Source organism: Chlorocebus sabaeus, chromosome X (genome assembly GCF_047675955.1).
Source record: "Chlorocebus sabaeus isolate Y175 chromosome X, mChlSab1.0.hap1, whole genome shotgun sequence".
Lineage (NCBI taxonomy): Eukaryota > Metazoa > Chordata > Mammalia > Primates > Cercopithecidae > Chlorocebus > Chlorocebus sabaeus.
In genome coordinates this window covers 20,479,351-20,499,078 of record NC_132933.1, presented here as the reverse complement: position 1 = coordinate 20,499,078, position 19,728 = coordinate 20,479,351, and the positions used below count along the sequence as shown (strand labels likewise).

The window sequence follows — 19,728 nt, the reverse complement described above, 5'->3', positions numbered from 1 at the left end:
GCAAGGAAAAAAAGGAAAAGTAGCAAGTATTTTACTGACAACCTGAAACTTTGGTTTATCACTATCTCCTCCTGTTTTGCTTTTTTGATAAAGTCTGCATAATTTTTTCTGTTTTTTAAACAGGCATTTTTTTTCGAGCATGGCATAATCTCACTCCTCAAAAGTGCCTGCTAAGGCATGGTGTACCAAAAGATCATATACTCAACTTACGTTTATCAACTGATAGCAAATCAATATGCTGCTCCTTGGCCAGGTGCAGCAGCTCATGCCTGTAATCCCAACACTTTAGGAGGCCAAGATGGGAGGACTGCTTGAAGCTAGGAGTTTTAGACCACCCTGAAAAGTGAGATCCCATCTCTACAAAAATTTAAAAACTTACCCAGTCATGGTGCTGCATGCCTGTAGTCGTAGCTACTAGGGAGGCTGAGGTGGGAGAATCGCTTAAGCTCAAGAGTTCAAGGCTGCAGTGAGCTATGATTACACCACTGCACTCCAGCCTGGGCAACAGAGTGAGACCCTAACTCTAAGGAAAAAACAAAACAAAAAACCAGGCTGCTCCTTGGTGGACAGGCCAATCACCAGCTGTAGCTCTTATTAGGAGCTATTAGCATATCACAGAGTACTAGAGGATTCTGCCAAAATAAGATCAGCCTTTCTTCCCAAGGTTGCTTTTATTCGTGAACACATTTTGAATGCTAAGGCTCCAAGGGAATAAATACAATGTTTACTGATGGCCCTCATCTTTGGCTAATATGGCCAGGGACACAGGCTCAGTATTGTAAGGTCCCTTCTGCTGGGCATCATTCCATTTCTACTAAGGGTACTCTCAGTACCAGCTAGGCAATTGGCTTTAGCATGCCCAGAGTTCTGTGCATTCAGAAATGCCCAGAGAAGGTTTCAGGCATGTATAAGTAAGCTAGGGAGCTGGAGGAGCCATTGCAAGTGTTCCATGTTCTCAACTCTATGTGGATCAGTCAAAGAGGTACCATATAGCTTCAAATACACATCTCATAATAGAGTCTATCTGTTAATAATCTAATGTCAAGAGAAAAATCAGGCCAGGCACAGTGGCTCACGCCTGTAATCCAAGCACTTTGAGAGGCCAAGGTGGGCAGATCACTTGAGGTCAGGAGTTCGAAACCAGCCTGACCGATATGGTGAAACTCTGTCTCTACTAAAAATACAAAAATTAGCCAGGTGTGGTGGCATGCGCCTGTAATCCCAGCTACTTGGGAGGCTGGGGCGTGAGAATCACTTGAACCTGGGAGACAGAGGTTGAAGTGAGCTGAGATCGAGCCACTGCACTCCAGCCTGAGTGAGACTCTGTCTCAAAAAAAAAAAAAAAAAAATCAGAACATGAAATAGCAAATCATTATGATACCAATTTGCATGTAGGTATAGGTATTATCTAGGTACACAAAAAGATGAGGTAAATCACCCAAGAGTGATGGTTGGGTGCTGGGGATCAAGGATAATTTTTTTCATTCTATCTTTCTTGATTTTGTTCCCTCAGATATTTCAGTGACATTTTATAATCAGAAAAGTGACATACCTTCATGCTTTCAAAAGTAACTTTATTTCCCTTTATTCCCTTCATTCTATTTAACCACTGGAGGATTTGATGTATTTTTCTACTTTTCCAAATTTCACTGTAATACTTAATAAAAAGAAAAACATTATTTTAAAACTTCACCAAAGCAGTTTCCATATTTTTTCATAAAGAATTATGTAATTTTTTTTCCTAAAAAGTATTCCTCATTATAGCAACTTGAAAAATACGGATAGGTATGAAGAAAATACAAATATAATCCCCACTGTTAAAAGACAGTGAAAATGGCTTATCAAATTTCCTTCCTACCTTTTCCCTTGAAAATACATGTTGTTACATGGTTGAAATCAAAATGTATTTGCACCGCGTTCTTATGTAACACTATATGGTTTGTATTTTCTATGTATTTGAAACTTCTTCAGAAGCATCATTTTTTTTTTTTTTTTCGAGACAGAGTCTTGCTCTGTCACCCAGGCTGGAGTGCAGTAGTGCGATCTCAACTCACTGCAACCTCCAACTCTCTGGTTCAAGTGAGTCTTCTGACAGCCTCCGGAGTAGCTGGGATTACAGGCGTGCACCACCACGCCTGGCTAATTTTTGTATTTTAGTAGAGACGGGGTTTCACCATGTTGGCCAGGCTGGTCTCAAACTCCTGATCTCAAGTGATCCACCCAATTTGGCCTCCCAAACTGCTAGGATGACAGGCGTTAGCCACTGCGCCCAGCAGAAGCATCATTTTTAATGACTGCATACAATGACACCACATGGACGGAGAATAATGTAATCACTGTGGGGCATGCAGGCTTATTTCCAATTTCCTACTACTAGAAATAATGCTGTGATGAACATCCTATTAACATTGTACATAAGTGTTTATGCAGATCTTTCTTTCCTTGGGATACACACCCAGAAGTGGAATTACTAAATCAATAAGTATGAACATATTCAAAACTGCTGACACATTGCCAAATCTATCTGCAGAAAGGTTGTGTCCATGTACCATCCTTGCTGTCAGAGTCATATTTATTACAAGAGTTTCCATTGCTCTGCTAATTCTTTCAAGAGAGAGGGTGATGAAGATGGGTGTGGACAATGAACAAGAAAGGGCTGAAGCCTGTCTGGATAGGGAATTCTCTCAGTCAATCAGCTGGAGTCAGTGCTAGATCAACTAACCCCTGTTCTTTGCCTGGACAGACAGACATATAGAAGCAGAGCAGGCAGTGATGAACAACATTCCAAACTCCCAGGCCCAAAGAGTAATGAACCAACAGAGTTGATACAAGCAGTTCATTTGAAGCTCCTCTAAGTATTTACTTCCCTCCAGACAGATCCATTGCTTCTTGCTGATGTCATGCCTTCTGAAGAAGTCAAAGCTAATAGGAGAAGACCCAAAGTTAAAGTACTTCGGGCTCTGTAGAAGCTACACATGCATTTTCAATCCGATGAGACAGCCAATGCTACAGCCACAATTGGTCACACTTCAGATAACAACTCAAAAGGCAGAAAACCTTTGTCAATAGAGAAATGTGTGCATTTTGTCTGAGCTATTGATTTGATTACAGTAAGCTTGCAGTGGCTCATTCTGGTCAAGTTTCACAGAGAGATTATAAGAGAATTAGCAAAAGTGGCTGGCTTTTTAGTCTCTTTCATATGGAAGGAAAAGAAAATAGAATCATAAAGGAAAGAGTAGCAGTGCTTTCGAACTAAATCGAAGACCACTGGCATAAGCTGGAAGAAACACTGCATTTGCAGGAAGGCCAGAAGGCCTCGTGTCTTTCTCTGTACTTTTGAGGCTACTCAGCCTACGAAATGTTGCCCGCTGTACTGTAGCAGAGGTTTTAGAAAGCAATGATTTTTTTAAATATCTTAATGAAATGTGAGGTGAGGATTAAAAACCAATCAGTGTTGTATGTTATGCTATGCATATCTACGACACACTTTGAGGATGTTTTAGACTTTTTCCAATCTAAAACCCTCTCAGGGGATCTTTAGTAAGTAACTGTGGCCATATAAATGATAATAATCTATCTAGAAATTTCAGCTTAGTTAATGGCCATGAAGCTTAGCTGGACATATTTGTCTTTTAAGGTTAGCAGACAGCTCACTTCCACTGAGATATGCCTTTCACGGGCATATAAATTCTAATGCCTCCCACTCACTGAGCCTCTGCACTGGTTAATGGCTAATATGAACTACAGAAAATTTGCAGTTAGTGATTAAAACGCAGACTCTGCTAAGTCTGAAGAGTGCTTCATGCCCTGCCTCTGTGAAGTGATAGGAAACAAGGGGCCTTAGGGCTTAAGGGAAGGGTAGCTGCTTGGTTTACACTTGGCCCATGCAGATAGATGGGACAGACAATTATTTCTTTTATGTGCGTTTTAAGCTAATTCAGAAAATTTCTACTATTATTCAAGTTAACAAGCTTCAGGCTCATGGGAGGGTTTTTCAAAGACCTGGTGAAAGTAGCTGAGAGTTAAAAAATGATAGAGGGAAAATAGAGGGTACCATACAGACGGCTAATTAACATCTTGTAAGGCCTTTCACTAAAGCAGCTGGTCTAGTCACATGTTTAAAAGATTCACAGAATTGGTAGAATTGAAAGGGTTTTAAAGAGCATCTAGCTCAACCCCCTCATTTTATGGATGGGAAAACTGAGACTCAATTAATTGCCCCAGGTCACAGTCACAGTGGGTTCACTGCAGAACTAGGATGATAATTCACTGTGCACTGCCTCCCATCCAAAGTTGCTAAATTTGCTCTAAAAATGACAAAGGAGTTTTCCCAATAGACTAGCATCAGACAACATGCATTTCCTTAGTTCTTCAAACACGCAAAATATCTACAGTTTGATACAGGCAGTTATATAGCAATGATATTACTTCATAGTTATAACATCATTTTTACTAGGTAATTCAGAAATACATTTAACGTGGCAGCTGTAATCACCTTAACCTATTTGGGTTTTTAACTATGCTTCTTTTAAAAACTATTTTCTCACAAAATGCCAGGCATTTGGGGATGGGTCTTCATGCTGTAGTCCCAAAACACGGATTATGCCCCACTTCTATTTCTATTCCCTTTGCCAAGCAATTTTCCCTAACTCCCTCCTGAATTAAGTATGTGATTAGCATATTCATGAGATGACTAATTCAGCTAAGTTAATTAGCAGCTCTACTATCAAAAAATTCCCAGAATTGGCCAAGAGGGGGAGCAGCTAGCTCTGTCACTACCACAATCTGGCTCTGTCTCCAGCAGACAGCAGATTTCTGGTATTAAACACCCTAAGTTATAAAGTGGGTTTAAAAAACGACAGCATACAAAAACAGAGATGCCAATCTTTAAACTCAGTTATATGTATTTAAAATATAAGAAATGTGATAATTTTTGAGGCGGAGGAAGTTTTCTCTTGTACTTCACCCAAATCCAAACACACACACATGTTTATATCTTAAAAACTGATACAGAGTGTAGTCTCTTGAGATGTACAAACGATAGAAAATTAAAAGTACAGAACAAAAAAGGGCCTTAGAGGTAAGGGACCTGGAGAAGGAACTCATCTCTCAAATCCAATGACTCCAAAAATGCCAGAGCTGGCAACTATAACCCTGACCAGGGTCAACTGAGGAAGAATGATGGAAAACTGGGATAATGGAATTATTTCCGGTAACAGAAGGCTAACTCTCTACAAGCCCCCAAACATTTTTTTTGTTGGAAAGTTTTTTCTTTTTCAATAATTACTTTAAAAGTAATTATTTCTACCTTAGAAAGTAGTATCTCATAGACATAGACAGGTTTTGATGGTAGACAAAGTTGTCTGGGGTCAAAGTCACCACTTTGAATTTACACTATAAGCTTGCAGATGACAAAAGGTACTCCCTTGAAGTTGCCTGACCCAGAATATTTCCATGTGTCCTTTTACTATTTCCTTACTATATGTCCCCAGCTGTCTCTGTGCAACTTCACTGCTCCATCTTGGTTCCCTACCACCAACTTTTTAGTCTGCCCAAATTTCTCTCTTCGATTCACACCAAAGAGCCAGGGTTTAGCTATTATAATAGTTTGGATAATTCTTTGACCAAAGCAACTACCCTTGAATTTCTGAAAATCAAGACATATCCTATAGGCAGCCTGTTAATCAATGCCCTTGGATTGGCAGGCCTTGAGAATTACTGGCAAGTCCTAATTGACAGTCTTAAAAATTAGTCAATCATTGGCAGGCGTGGTGGCTCACGCCTGTAATCCCAGAGCTTTGGGAGGCCGAGGCGGGCGCATCACCTGAGGTCAGGAGTTCGAGACTAGCCTGGCCAACATGGTGAAACCACGTCTCTACTAAAAATACAAAAATTAGCTGGGTGTGGTGGTGTGTGCCTGTAATCCCAGCTACTTGGGAGGCTGAGACAGGAGAATCACTTGAACCCAGGAGGTGGAGGTTGCAGTGAGCCAAGATTGAGCCACTGCACTCCAGCCTGGGCAATAGAGCAAGGCTCCATCTCAAAACAAACAAACAAAAAATTAGTCAATCAATGCAGCACCCACAAGGGGACTATGATTTGCATATTCATAGTCAACTATTAGTACCAGTCAACTAAGATTTTTATAAAATTATCTCATTGTTTCTGTAACCTAACATGGAGAAAATGTGCAAAGTATTCTGGCATTCCAGTATTCCAGCATTCCAGTATACTGATCTCTAGATCAAATACATTTCAGCTACTACCTATTTAAAAAAACTTGTATCTATGTTCCCTAACTTTATTGTCTATGCTGTATTTTGTTATATTATTTCATTTATTTGTTTTGAGACAGGGTCTTGTTCTGTTGCCTAGGCTGGAGTGCAGTGGCATGATCTTGGCTCACTGCAGCCTTGAACTCCCAGGCTCAAGTGTTCCTCTCACCTCAACCTCCCAAATAGCTGGGACCATAGGCGCACACCACCACTCCTGGCTAAGTTTCGTATTTTTAGTAGAGACAGGGTTTTGCCATGTTGCTCAGAACTCCTGGGCTTAAGCAATCTGCCCACCGTGGCCTCCTAAAGTGCTGGGATTACAGACATGAGCCACCATGCCCAGCCTATGCCATATTTTAATTTGAAGTCAGAAAAAAACACTGGAGTTTCATAATCATTAAAGTTTTGGAACTGATCAAGGCATAGTGTTAACATATTTATTGAATGTGAAGCCTGGTAGGGAAGAGCAAGAAAAACTGTTTTTCTATCCTTTTTAAAAAACACATGTTAACACTTACAGATAAAGTTTCTCTGTATGGTTTAAGAAGAAAAAAGAAAGCAAAACAAAACAAAACAAAAACTACACATTGGAATCATAGTAGTGCTATAAAACCATGGGGAGCGAGAAGGGAAAAGAATAGCTAAACCAGCAGGCCCATAGGCAATGACTGTGGGCTCCCTGCCAGGAAGACAGAAGTCTAACAAGAAATGAGGTGGCTTGGAGTAGAAGGCCTTGGAACTTAGAAACAACTCTATCTCCACTACATTGTGCTGCCAACAGGAGAGTCATTTCTAAAGAGCAGATTTTTTTTTCCTTCTAAATTCCATTATGAAGCCCCTAAGTGGTGATTTTTAAATATCAACATCTTAAGTTTTCAAAGATGACCATTTAATTATCTAAGTTTTCTCTCCAAAGTAAAACAAAAGACTTAGGTTATTATCTTGAATGAGAAATGTCATAGTCAAGAAAACACCATTATTTTCAATAATAATAATTCAGTGATCAGGAGAGACAGGGGAGGTCTAATGATAGATTTTGCCAGTAACACCCATTTTCATGTGGTATTAACATACTGTTAAATATTCTTAACAGCTACAGCATATATGTAGAGGGATGCGGGTAATAAGAAGGATATATAGATATATAAATTGTTCCCATTCATCCAGGGAAAGGTAATAGAACTAAGACACAATTTTCCACATAGTGTGTTTGAAAAAATGGGTAGGATCAATGGCATACTACATAGACAGTGTTTTAGTTCAACTACATTATAGATTAAATATGCTTTTGTGGTCTCACCTGGGAACCTAACACTTATTAAATTGGCTATAAGTTTGAAATAACAAATCTCAAAGCCAACATTTGAAATACAACCTGTTCTTTAACTGAGGACTGCCTTATCAGCTATATCAAATCTAATTTAGTCTAACTTTCTCACCATGGTAACAAGCCCTTTGCAGAAATACTCAAAGACATTTCATATCTAGAAAATTTGTCTTGTACTTCTTCACCACACGTAATGTCAAGAAAAGCATGCTTCAAAGGTACTATGTAATTAGAATGGCCTTTAAAACAGGCACAAAGGAAATCATTCCTCTTAAAACTAAATCTACTTCATAACAATCTTCAAACTGAGTGAACAGCACCAGGGAAAAGAATCCTGAGGTGTTTTGGACTCCATATTCTATTTTTTAAAGTCTGTTATCTGTACCATTGTCCAGATAGGACCAAAGTACACTCTCAATTGGCTCATATTGGCTATTTCTTCAATATTAAGAGAAAGTGTGCCTGTGAGAAGTCATGTCTGGCACAGGTGATTAGAATGGGTTCTGTTGTGGCTTTTACATGGAAAGACTATGCAAGAGCTTCAGTTAATGTGAGGCTGGATGGAGCCCAGCTTAATGAAGGCTATAGTAAAATAGCTACTTTTGGGTCTCTGCTGCATGGAAACTCAAGAACTTTAATCCTGTCTGTGTTCTGCAAAACTTTTAGGAATTCTAGTTGTCTTTGGGGATCCATTTTGAAATTTAATTTGAAGTCTAGCATCTGTAAATTCTATTTTGACTAAGACAGTTTTCAGATGCCTGCTTTTTATTAGGAGGTCTTTTTTTCTAAAAAGGGATTTGCGTCAATAACACTATTCTGTGTTCATCCAAGAAAATAAATGAAAGCATTTAAGTTAAACTAATCTATTTTTTGGCTCCTTGTGACCATATTTCCATAATGCCTACCATACAGATTCCAGTGCATCCGGAAGTGTTCTAGCCATAAAGCTACGGGGCTAACTCGTCTCTGGTATCCAACAAGGACAACATCTTGGGAGAAAACTTAAGCACTGAGGGAGCAGAGGAGCTGTGAAAAAGCTACAGTACAGACTTAACTGCCGGCTCTTACATATGACTTGAATAACATACCATCAAACTTCTTGTAACGTGAAGCAAAGACAGCCTGCAAATGATTGCACTGTTCGCTGACCACACTTTTGAAATCATCTTTACTTTGCAGGCTGTACTTCTCCTCCATCTCTTGAGAGCAGCAGGTAGAACCCTGGGGACAGATCTTCAAATGATCACCTGCAAGATAAAAAGTAGGACAGTCAATGTCTATCATCATTCATCAAGTCTAAGAGGGAAGGGTTTGATTTAGGTTCATTTCAACCTGTGAGGTTCCTGCAAAGGCCCAGGCATTATGTGTACCTAACAAGTTCCAGGAAGCCTAAAAATATTCATTCCCTTTTTGAGAAAATAAATAAAGCCCTCTCCAAAAAGCAAAAGAACTTTCCAATCAGAGAGATGGCTAAACCACAGGAAAATTGGTGTGGTCAATAAACAATATAGTATTCCATGTCAACTAAAGTCTCTTTTATAAATTCCCAGAGATTCTCATATTCTATGCTAAATACTGCAGAAGTCATGCAAACGAGACACAGTTTTTCCAGATTTGGGAGTTTACACTCCAAGAGAGATTGTCCTTAATGACGAATGATTTATAAAATATGTGACAACAGACAAAAACTGAGCAAATATATGTGCAATAGTTATATTGTGGGGAAACAAAGGGATTTGTGCATTTCAAGGGTTGTCAGCAAAGAGGAAACTATAGGGGTTTATGTTGGATGATCTGAGCCTATGATAAATCACAAAGGGGTAATGGTAATCCTCAATCCTTAAGTTTCAGATTTTTTTTAATCCAATGTATTCTGTGCAGATGTCAGAGACTATATCTACCCTATGATTCTGTATATGTAGCATCATCCCAGTATAGACCAACAACTTCCAATAAACGCCTTTATGTAGTGATGCAGCCCCAAGAGTCAAGGGAAATGTCAAAGACACATCACTCCACAGCAACCCAACCCACGAAGTATTTCCCTCCCTTATACCAATTGCGTTTCGCTTGCAGTTTGAAGGTGAGGTTTAGGCAGGGTTTTTTTCTATACGTCCCAGAGTTCCCCCCTTGTTCTCCGTCACAGAACAAAAATTGTGCTTTGAAGAGACAATGTCTCTTCCCTCATAATGACCACAAGATGCAATGCCACTCAAAAATAAACCCCACTAGCTACTATCACTTCAGTCTCTCCAATATTAATTGGTGTGGTATAATTTTGTACACATGTTTACAAGGATTCACTTTCACTGTTCCTTCTGCTATTGCTGTCCGTGTTCTATGTAAGTCAAAACGGATCCGAAGAGAGAGGTGATCTGAGGAACTCAGGAATGAGTATATTGAAGACATATGAACCTGTCAATGGTAAGTGTGTCCAATCAACAAAGTGATGGGGAATTAAAAGCTAATCATTCAAACAACACTAATCATGGAAAACGAAATGGTCCATGAGCTGGTCATTGCTGTTTCTTGGCCATGTGTACTTACAGGAAATAGGGCTTCGCCTAATAGAGATATCAAAGCAGCTTTAGGGTAGCAGGGTATTTCAGATAAAATTGAGCTGGCAATTTATTTGACTAACACTAGATTGTCTACTGCACATATGCAAATAATTATATAATCATATATGTTCCCGATCATTCTTCCTTCCTGGCAATTAAAAAGTAAGGAGAATGTTACTGCCCCCAAAAAAGGGGAGTATGCAGCATTAAAGGACAATGTAAGAAAGGCAGAAAGGGCAACAATCTTCAAATAACTTCCTCATCCAGAAACTGCTAAAAGTTTCTTTTGGCATTTCTGAAAACCGTGGTCAACAGATAATTCTAACAGTAAAAAAAGGAAAAAAAAAAAAAAAAAAAAAAAGGTTGTGTAATCAAGTTTAGAGCTGTGAGACTGCAGAATATCTTAGATCTCGTTAGTGGCAGAAGAGGGGTTGCTATGGCTCGGTTTTATGGAAACACCTTTGTTACAACCAAAAACAAAACTCCCTCTTCACTGGCTTAACAAGTTCACAGCAGGCCTTTGGTACTGGGACATATAATTAACACAGAAAGATTCAGCTGTCTCCTGGTTTCAGGGTTGAGGTAAGGGTTCCCTCCATTACAGTCTTAACACATAAAACAATATGAAGGCCCTCAAATAGTACAGTGTTGTCGCTATATTAAATAATACATATTACACTCATACCCCCTCTAGAAAATGAATTGGATTGCTCAGAATGAGAACCCACAGAGGATGGTTCAAATGAATTACTTCATAATAAAGACTTTCAATAAAATTTTTAAAGATTGTTATAAGCTAAAATTCATTATAGGATAGGCTGTTTTTTCAAGCACCTGCAAAGATTCCATTGTGGTATGGATGAATTTTTAAGGCAAAATAACTTGTGAGTTTGGAAAATAAACTATGCTCACCTAATGTCAACAGGGTTCACACATAAGGGTCACTTACTGGATCCTATCAAAATAGGTTTCTAAGCTCACAGAAAAGTACCCATCTTTTTTCCCTGCCCCCAATGTACATGGGTACATGCACAAACACATGCGCACACACACACATACACCTCAAAGCAAGAAAATACCAAGAGACAGCAGGAAATAATAATTTTCTCTGTTGAAGAAGGTGCTAGATGTTGACAGGCTTAAACTCACCCACAGGAAATTTATACTAAGGATATACCCTTCAAAAACGGGTAGCAGCAATAAAAGTTTTCCTAGTAACCTCGTCTGAGTGGATGGCACCATTTACACTGGCACACATTAAAGGCCCAGAGTGGCCCAGGCACTCCACCCATCTCATCTCCACCAGTGACCTTCAAGCAGAACCTTATCGAGACTTGTTGATACTGGAACACTGGGGCATGACTTTGTTTTAGTGCCCCTTTCCTTCCTTCTTTCCTTCTTTCCTTCTTTCCTTCCTCCCTCCCTCCTTCCCTCCCTCTCTCCCTCTCTCTCTCTCTCTCTTTCTTTCTTTTTTTCTTTCTTTCCTTTCTTTCTGAGACAGAATCTCAGTCTACTGCCCAGGCTGAAGTACAGTGTGGTGATCTCAGCTCACTGCAACCTCCGCCTCCTGAGTTCAAGGGATTCTCGTGCCTCCGCCTCCCAAGTAACTGGGATTACAGGCATGTGCCACCATGCCCGGCTAATTTTTATATTTTTAGTAGAGACAGGGTTTCACCATGTTGGCCAGGCTGGTCTCAAACTCCTGACCTCAGGTGATCCACCCGCCTCGGCCTCCTAAAGTGCTGGGATTACAAGAATGAGCCACCGTGCCTGGCCTGCAATATCTAATTTTAAAAAGAAAAAAAATAGTGCACTTTCATCTCAGAGAGATCTTTCCGGGAAGATTTTGTCTAATGGTGAAAGGCTTGCCTTATGTAAAGGACAACAACAGGGTAGATACTTGGCTAATGTTTCTGTTGGCAAAGTTATCTGCCCCTCAGTGCAAAGTTCGCACTTTGGGCCATATAGCCCTGAATGCACCACTTATCCTGTCTGCATTTCTAAAAAGCATTACTTGAAAATGTAATTTGACATTCTTGCCAAAAGCCCTGTGACACACGTAGGCCAAGACATACTTGTGAATTAAACCCCAAGACATACTTGGGCTACTGGGGATTCAGTGCCATAACTAGTTAGTGCTAATGAGAAGCACAGGGAGGAAAAGGAGGACAAGTCTGGGTGCATTTGAAAATGAAATTATAGCTCCATATTCTGGTAAAAAATCTTTGAAGACTCGAGCAACTAATTCAGCTTTTTTAAAAAAACTTGAATATTTCTACTTTAAGCACCCAAAATGGTTTATTTTGAAAGCTAGGGCGTGCATATTATTTAAAAGGCATTCTGTCTTATGTGTTTGAGACTGCTTCTAAAATGCTGTGTCTGAGTGAGAAATCTTTTCTTTCTGGAGATTTCCTTCCTAAGCCCGGTGATCTTATATTCTTCTCATTGAAGAAAGATGCCACAAATTTTCCTTTAGGCTGAGACAGCTGAACACGAGGACAACAGAATAAAGATGGGACAGGTAGACAGCCACTGTGGGGGTAGCATCAGACACTTGTACTTTTTAACAAGGGCTCTAGGTGATTCTGACCCTTCCTTAAGAATTGTTGCTAGAAAGGCTTCTGAATTCCAGCTGTGGAACAGCTGGTTACAGCAGTTGACCATTAGTCTACTACCTTAGCGAATAGTAGATTATGATCTACAACTGGCATTTCTCTCCCATATTTCCCTAATTCAATCTCCTGCTTCCATGACTCTTGACATATAGTTTCTTCTTCATGTATCGCTTCTAGTCCCTCAAGACTCTCCTGTCTGCTTTCCACTCTCTTTTCACTCTACCCATGTAGTTCTATCTGACCCCACCCCACCTCTTAAATGGTGCATAATATGAAACTGAAGGGTTTTTTTATTTGTTGTACTTGTTGAGAATTCCTTGTTCTTAATTTAAAAAGCAGGTGAATTCAATGCTTTATGGTTTCCTAAGGAAGCACCTAAATTAAGTTGCTTTTTGTACATGGCCCTTGATTAGTTTTTTTCTTTGTGGGTCAGTGGCCCTCAATAGAAAAAAGGTCCCCCAGCCCTGTCCTAGGAGGCTTGGATGGGATTCAATGAAGCGTGCTTTTAAAGCTTAACTCTCTGGCATTAAAAACAAAAAAATCACTCGAAAGAGCCAAACTTTTTTCAATCACACCAGCTCTATGTAATTTCTCTTTAGTCTTAATATCAATGCCTTAGTTTTCAAAGCTGAACAAAGACAATCACAATAAATTACTCTCAATCCTGCTGAGTATGTATTGGTTCTTTTTTTGAAGCACTTCAAATCAATGGTTAAAGAAGTAGGCATTGAATATGAGGAATCTATTCCGTCATTTAACAGCGCTCTGAGGCAAACAATCTGTGAAACTGTGCTTTCTCGTTTTATCTCATTTATTCCTCTCACCAAAGGCTGGCTCTGATGTACAAATGGGATACAGCTCATGTTCGTTTATTTTCGGTTGCTCATAACTCAGCTTCCCATAGAAAATGTTATAAATGGTAGATAGGTTCTCAGGCCAGCCCTCAGCTTATTTACTACTAACTTGACTATTTTCAACTATGTCTAACAACCATTTTCTATATGTCTCTCAGAAAATACATTTAGAAATCCAACTAGATGCCAAGAAAGTGTCTCTCCAATTCTCACACTTTTTTGGGAGGTGGGGCAGTAATAGAGGAATACTGGTAGTTACCACTGAGGGGTCAACTTTCTTTCTGTACCTGCAGGAAATAAAGTAAATCTCTAGTGTTTACTCCCCCAGTGTCCTAAATGGAGAAAACAGAGCCAGAAAATATTGCAAGACACTGGGAGAGAATCCAGGCTTTGCCTGCACCAGTGGGATTTTTAAGGTAGACACTCTTGGTACTCGGACTGATTTTACCAATAATGCAACCAAATGCCTTTGGTAAATAAGAGAGACAAACTGTTCCCGAAGGGTAAGGACTGTAGTGAGGAACATTTGAGAAGAACAGACTGGAAAGCACTATGTAAATTGCAAACATAAGAGACTATGATTTTGCATTGGCCTTTCTTGAAGAGTGCCTCACTTGAGTTATGAAGAAAACTTAGCTTTTTACAAGGGGTTTTTAAGGAGTGAATTTAAAAGGTTCCAAATATTTAAAACTACTTGGATCTTTTATTCTGCAGAGATAGCAGCGGTCTAGGGATAAGAAGTTTGATCTAGCCGGGCACGGTAGCTCACACCTGTAATCCTAGCACTTTGGGAGGCCAAGGTGGACAGATCACGAGGTCAGGAGATCGAGACCATCCTAGCTAACAGGATGAAACTCTGTCTCTACTAAAAATACAAAAAGATTAGCCGGGTGCCTGTAGTCCCAGCTACTCAGGAGGCTGAGGCAGGAGAATGGCGTGAACCCGGGAGGCGGAGCTTGCAGTGAGACGAGATCGCGTCACTGCACTCCAGCATGGGTGACAGAGCGAGACTCTGCCTCATAAAAAAAAAAAAGAAGTTTGAGCTAGAAGTCAGGAATATGGATTTGAAGCCCAGCGCTACATGATTGGAAGCTTTTGGTAAAGACTCTTGGGAAAGTCAGTTACCCACTGGAACCTTAAAATGAAAAAAGCCCTTTGAAAACAAGGAGGTATTATGTAAATGTAAAACAGTACAATTGCAAAACAAAGAAAGAAATGAACATATCTTATGCTAAGTTACTGAAGTTTTGTGTGAAGAACAATTTCTGACAACTTGTACTAGGTGAGGGAGGGGGGCCAGAAAAGCAGCACCTTGTTAAATTCAGTTCAGCCTAAAGCTGCCTCCTTACACATTTAAAGTTTGGTCTAAAGGTTTCTCCATACATAGTGAACTGTAACCTAAACTGGGTGTGTAAACAGACTGTAACCTGCTCTTGTACCAATCACAGGTGGCCAACGGTTCAAATCATGTTCAAATAAGGAAATCACTGAGCTGTAACCAACTCAGCTGTTTCTGTACCTCACTTCCGTTTTCTGTAAGTCACTTTCCCTTTTCTGTCCATAAATCCTCTCCAACTACATGGCAGTACTGGAATCCCTCTGAACATATTCTGGTTGTCGGGAGGGGTGATAAATTTGCAAATCATTCTTTGCTCAGTTAAATTCTGTTAAAATTAATTTGTCTGTTACCAGTAGAGGGTCTTGACTGCAAGTTGTCCAGCTTCTTGGTGTTTTGAACAAAGAATTGGACAAAATGCACAGCAAAGCAAGGAAAGAATGAAGCAACAAAAGTCGAGACTTATAGAAAATTAAAGTATTCTCCACAGGGTGTGAGCCACCCAAGTAGTAGCTCATGGGCCCCGGTTACAGAATCTTCTGGGGTTCAAATACCCCCTAGAGGTTTCGATTGGCCACTTGGTGTTTACCTCATGCAAATGTAGTGGCCTGCAATCAGTCTGAGGCTAAAATGAAGTTACATAGTTACACTCTTATGCAAATGTCTGATTGGGAAAGCAACCAATCAAGAGGTACTTTATTTTTTATTTTTATTTTTATTTTTTGAGACAGAGTGTTGCTGTCGTCCAGGCTGGAGTTGAACGGCGTGATCTCGGCTCACTGCAAGCTCCGCCTCCCGGGTTCACGCCATTCTCCTGCTTCAGCCTCCTGAGCTGGGACTACAGGCGCCCACCACTGCGCCCAGCTAATTTTTTGTATTTTTAGTAGAGATGGGGTTTCACCATGGTCTCAATCTCCTGACCTCGTGATCCACCCGCCTAGGCCTCCCAAAGTGCTGGGATTACAGGTGTGAGTCACTGCGCCCAGCCCAGTCAGAGGTACTTTCAGTTTTCCTCCTGCCACACAGAAAAAGGGGGAAGGCAGGGTGTGGTGTTGCAAAGGAAGTAGCCTCTGGTCCTTCTGTCACTTAAGCGTGGAAAGTTGTGGTTTTCCTTTCAGTTTAGTTCTTGGAAGTCAGCATGAATTAGCCTCAGGTTCTCTGCCTCCAGACCCTATTCTCCTGCCTCATGTCCAAAGTTTTTCTTTTAACAAACTTTTCTCTTCTAGCAAGTACAGAAAGATGTGGAAATAGGGCACATCAAGGAGTTGAACGGCATGCATATGTGATGGTGAACTGATGGCGACCAAGCCATCAACCAAGGAATTCAAATGGCCATCAAAAGCAAAGCCACAGAAGCTTAAGGAGACATGAGGAGGAAATACAATGTGACATCCTGGATGGGATCCTGGAACAGAATAAGGACACTGGTGGGGGCAGGGGTGAACTAAGGAAATCAAACAAAAAGTTGTATGCAAATATTCATAGCAGCATTATTCATAATAGCCAAATTTCCATCAGCAAATGAATGGATAAACAAAATGTGGTCTACTGTATCTGTAAAATAGAATATTACTCAGCCTTTAGAAGGAAGGAAATTCAGATACATGTTACAACATGGATGAATCTCAAAAACACTGCTAAGTGGAAAAAATCCACATTCATATAAAATGTCCAGCATAAGCAAATCTAGAGATAGAATGTAGATTCTTAGTTGCCCAGGGCTGGGGGAGAGGGGAAAGGATGAAAGTGAGGATGCCAGCTAAAAGGTACAGGGTTTCTCTTGGGGGTGATGAAAAATTGATTTTGGTGATGGAGGTACAACCTTGTAGATTTAAAGTCACTGTACACTTCAAATAGGTGAATTATTTGTTGCATTAACTATATCCCAATAAGACAGTTACCAAAAAACTCAGGAAATCAGAATTAAGTGTGGACTTTAGTTAATAATTTTGTATCAATATTGGTTCATCAATCATGAGAAACATACCACCCTAATGTAAGATGTTAATAACAGAACACTGGGGGTGAGATATAGGAAAGTCTATGTGCTATCTTCCCAACTTCTGTAAATCTAAAACTCTTCTATTAGAAGTTATTTTTTTAAAGAAAAGCGAGTCTTGGCTTTCAAATTAAAAAGCATAAATACATGTGGCCAGCAGGGAAAAACTTTCATCACGCTTTCAAAAATATAAATACTTGATGTAATTCTAATATTGGGGAGCTGTATTAAGCTATTATTTGCTGGAGCAATTTTCCTAATCCCTCAATTGCTACTTTACTCTTTTTCTAATTTTTATTGTTCTAAAAGTAAAATAATTCTTTGCTGTTGGTCTAAAGCATTACCAAAACAGTTTCTGTTCATTTCTTAGATCTAAATTCATGTAGCCACAAAGTGAACTAAAATGCAGGTTGCTATATAACTCCAGCCCCTCTAAGCTATCTAAGAACCCCATGAGGAACATACAATGCTCTGCTTCATGGGAACAAAGAAAGAAAATCTCTAAAGGTTTTTAATAACTCCAGGGAGGTGGAGGGACGTGTACATTAATCCATCCTCCCTCCTTCCAAAAAGGAATGAAATTACTGCATAAAATGTGCTATGTGCATCCAAAGCCTGGAGTCATCTGACCTTAATAACAAAGCACGTAAATTACAGTCATTATGCAGATATATGATTTGAGATCACCTACCAATCAGTAGGAGAAATGCAGCCAGTTAGCATTTTGCAAAACCTTGCCAAAATATAGCTCTGGAGGGCTTAAGACTGCCAATTATTTCTAGGTCCACTAATCCTGCAAGGTAGGATACAGAAGGCCAGTCAGAAACACATACAGTTCAATAATCAGTTTTATTATATTTTTGTAAGAATAATTTTATGTAAGGGTAGTTGGAAGAGTTAGGGTTGCTACTTTAAAACTCTACATTTCATTTCAATGAGCTTATAACAGCTTTAAACTGCACTCCAGATAGAAATCAATCAAGGCTTCTTACTGCTTTTTAAATGATAAGCAAATTGTGAACCAATCTGACAAATTAAGAACCAATTCTCACAATCTTAGATCCCCATTTTAACTGTACCAAAGATTTATTAAGGCACACCAAACCAAACCGAGTGAATGGCCTGAAATGCACACTTGGACCTTGTGTTGCCATCACTTCTGAGCAGCTAGAGCAACTGCATCTATTTTGCACATTTACAACCACTACCTCCAGGACTCAAAAGGAATAGTAATACTACTAGTGATTAACCCAAAACTCTCCAAAAATTCTGAGGCTCCTGTAAATACTTTCTAAGCAGTGCTAATAAAAGGCTCACAGAAGTGTGCTGGGGACCCTTGCGGGATAGCAAGGAGCAGACAGGAAAAGATGGAGTTCTCTTACTTGTTTCGCAACTAACAAAGGAGATCTTTTCTGTCAATAATTCAGGTGCACATATCTTGGTAGCATCGTTAGAGAATTTCTCTTAAGTAGCAATTATGATTTTCACTAGGCTCATAATTTAACAGAAGGCCTAGGGATAAATAAATGATTCCAAATGCCTCTATGGATTTCATACTCATTCAAGTGATTTAAAGGCATCACATGTGAGTTTCAAGCTCTTTAAGAGAAAAACAAACACACAGACTTTGAGGGTGTTTGTTACATGGTGCCTATGAAATTAAGATTTCCACAACTCTCCTCAAAGTCCTTCTTGTTTTACTGGTGAATTTTTCTCATACTCCCACTCCCCCAACTCTGAGGTTTTCTTTTTACAGAGAGTGAGATGAGAGACAGTATAGAGACTGAGATTCCCAGGGTTGATCACATCTGTTAGAGCCCCAGTGATACATTCAGTTACGAATAAAAAGCAGCCTAGACAGAAAACGCCATGGGTGAGGATTTTATTTTCCCTCTGGAACCTGTACCCCCAAGCCACGCATCATAATCGCTGGTAGACCAAGGCCTCGGCAGGGCCATCTCTGAGACAGCTGATCAGACCTGGCTTGGAAGGTCATGGTGATTCCCAGAGTAGGAGAGGGCTAGCCGCCAGCCCTTTGCCCTTTCTTTGCATCTCCAGTGACTGCCCCAGTGGGCAGTCTCCTGCACACCATCACAGAAGACCTCGGAGAAAGCAAAAGGAGGAAGGTATCCTCAAGAAGACATCAGAGACACCCCTTTCCTCCTCCCCCAGGGGCTGACTCAACACTGACTTCCAACAGCAGGTAATTTTCCTTATTCTTTCCAAATAATCTCTAAAGAAGATCCTGGGAATCTCATTCTCAGATAGCCTGCCACAGCCATTTAGAATTCACAGGAATATCCGAAATGGTCAACAGCTGAATTTGCTGCAAGTATAGAAGAAAATACAGTTGGTGGGTGGGGAGGCTCACAGATATCAGACATTTCTCTGATTGTTCTAATTGAATGATTAAAGCCTGCCTTTTTACATACATTTCATGGATTGTGTGAGTCATGACGATTTGTTGTTGTTGTTGAGACACAGGGTCTTTGCTCTGTCACCCAGGATGGAGCACAGTGGCATGAGCATAGCTCACTGCAGTCTCGACCTCCTGGGCTCAAGTGATCTTCCCACCTCAGCCTCCTAAGTAGCTGGGATTACAGGTGTGTGCCACCACACCTGGTTAATTTTTGTACTTTTTGTAGAGATGGGATTTCACTACGTTGCCCAGGCTGGTCTCAAACTCCTGAGCTCATGCGATCCTCCCCCTCAGCCTCCCTAAGTGCTGAGATTACAGGCATGAGCCACTGCACTTGGTTGA

General features: G+C 40.1%; 1 protein-coding gene across 1 annotated transcript in view; it reads right to left on the bottom strand.

The window, feature by feature from the left end:
- The window catches only part of GPC4 (glypican 4), a 118,508-nt gene that overhangs the window by 29,845 nt on the left and 68,935 nt on the right, over positions 1-19,728 (bottom strand). Inside the window, exon 2 of the mRNA XM_007992736.3 lies at positions 8,691-8,849. Within this exon, the coding sequence (XP_007990927.1) occupies positions 8,691-8,849 (159 nt within the window). The remainder of the gene's footprint in view (positions 1-8,690; positions 8,850-19,728) is intronic.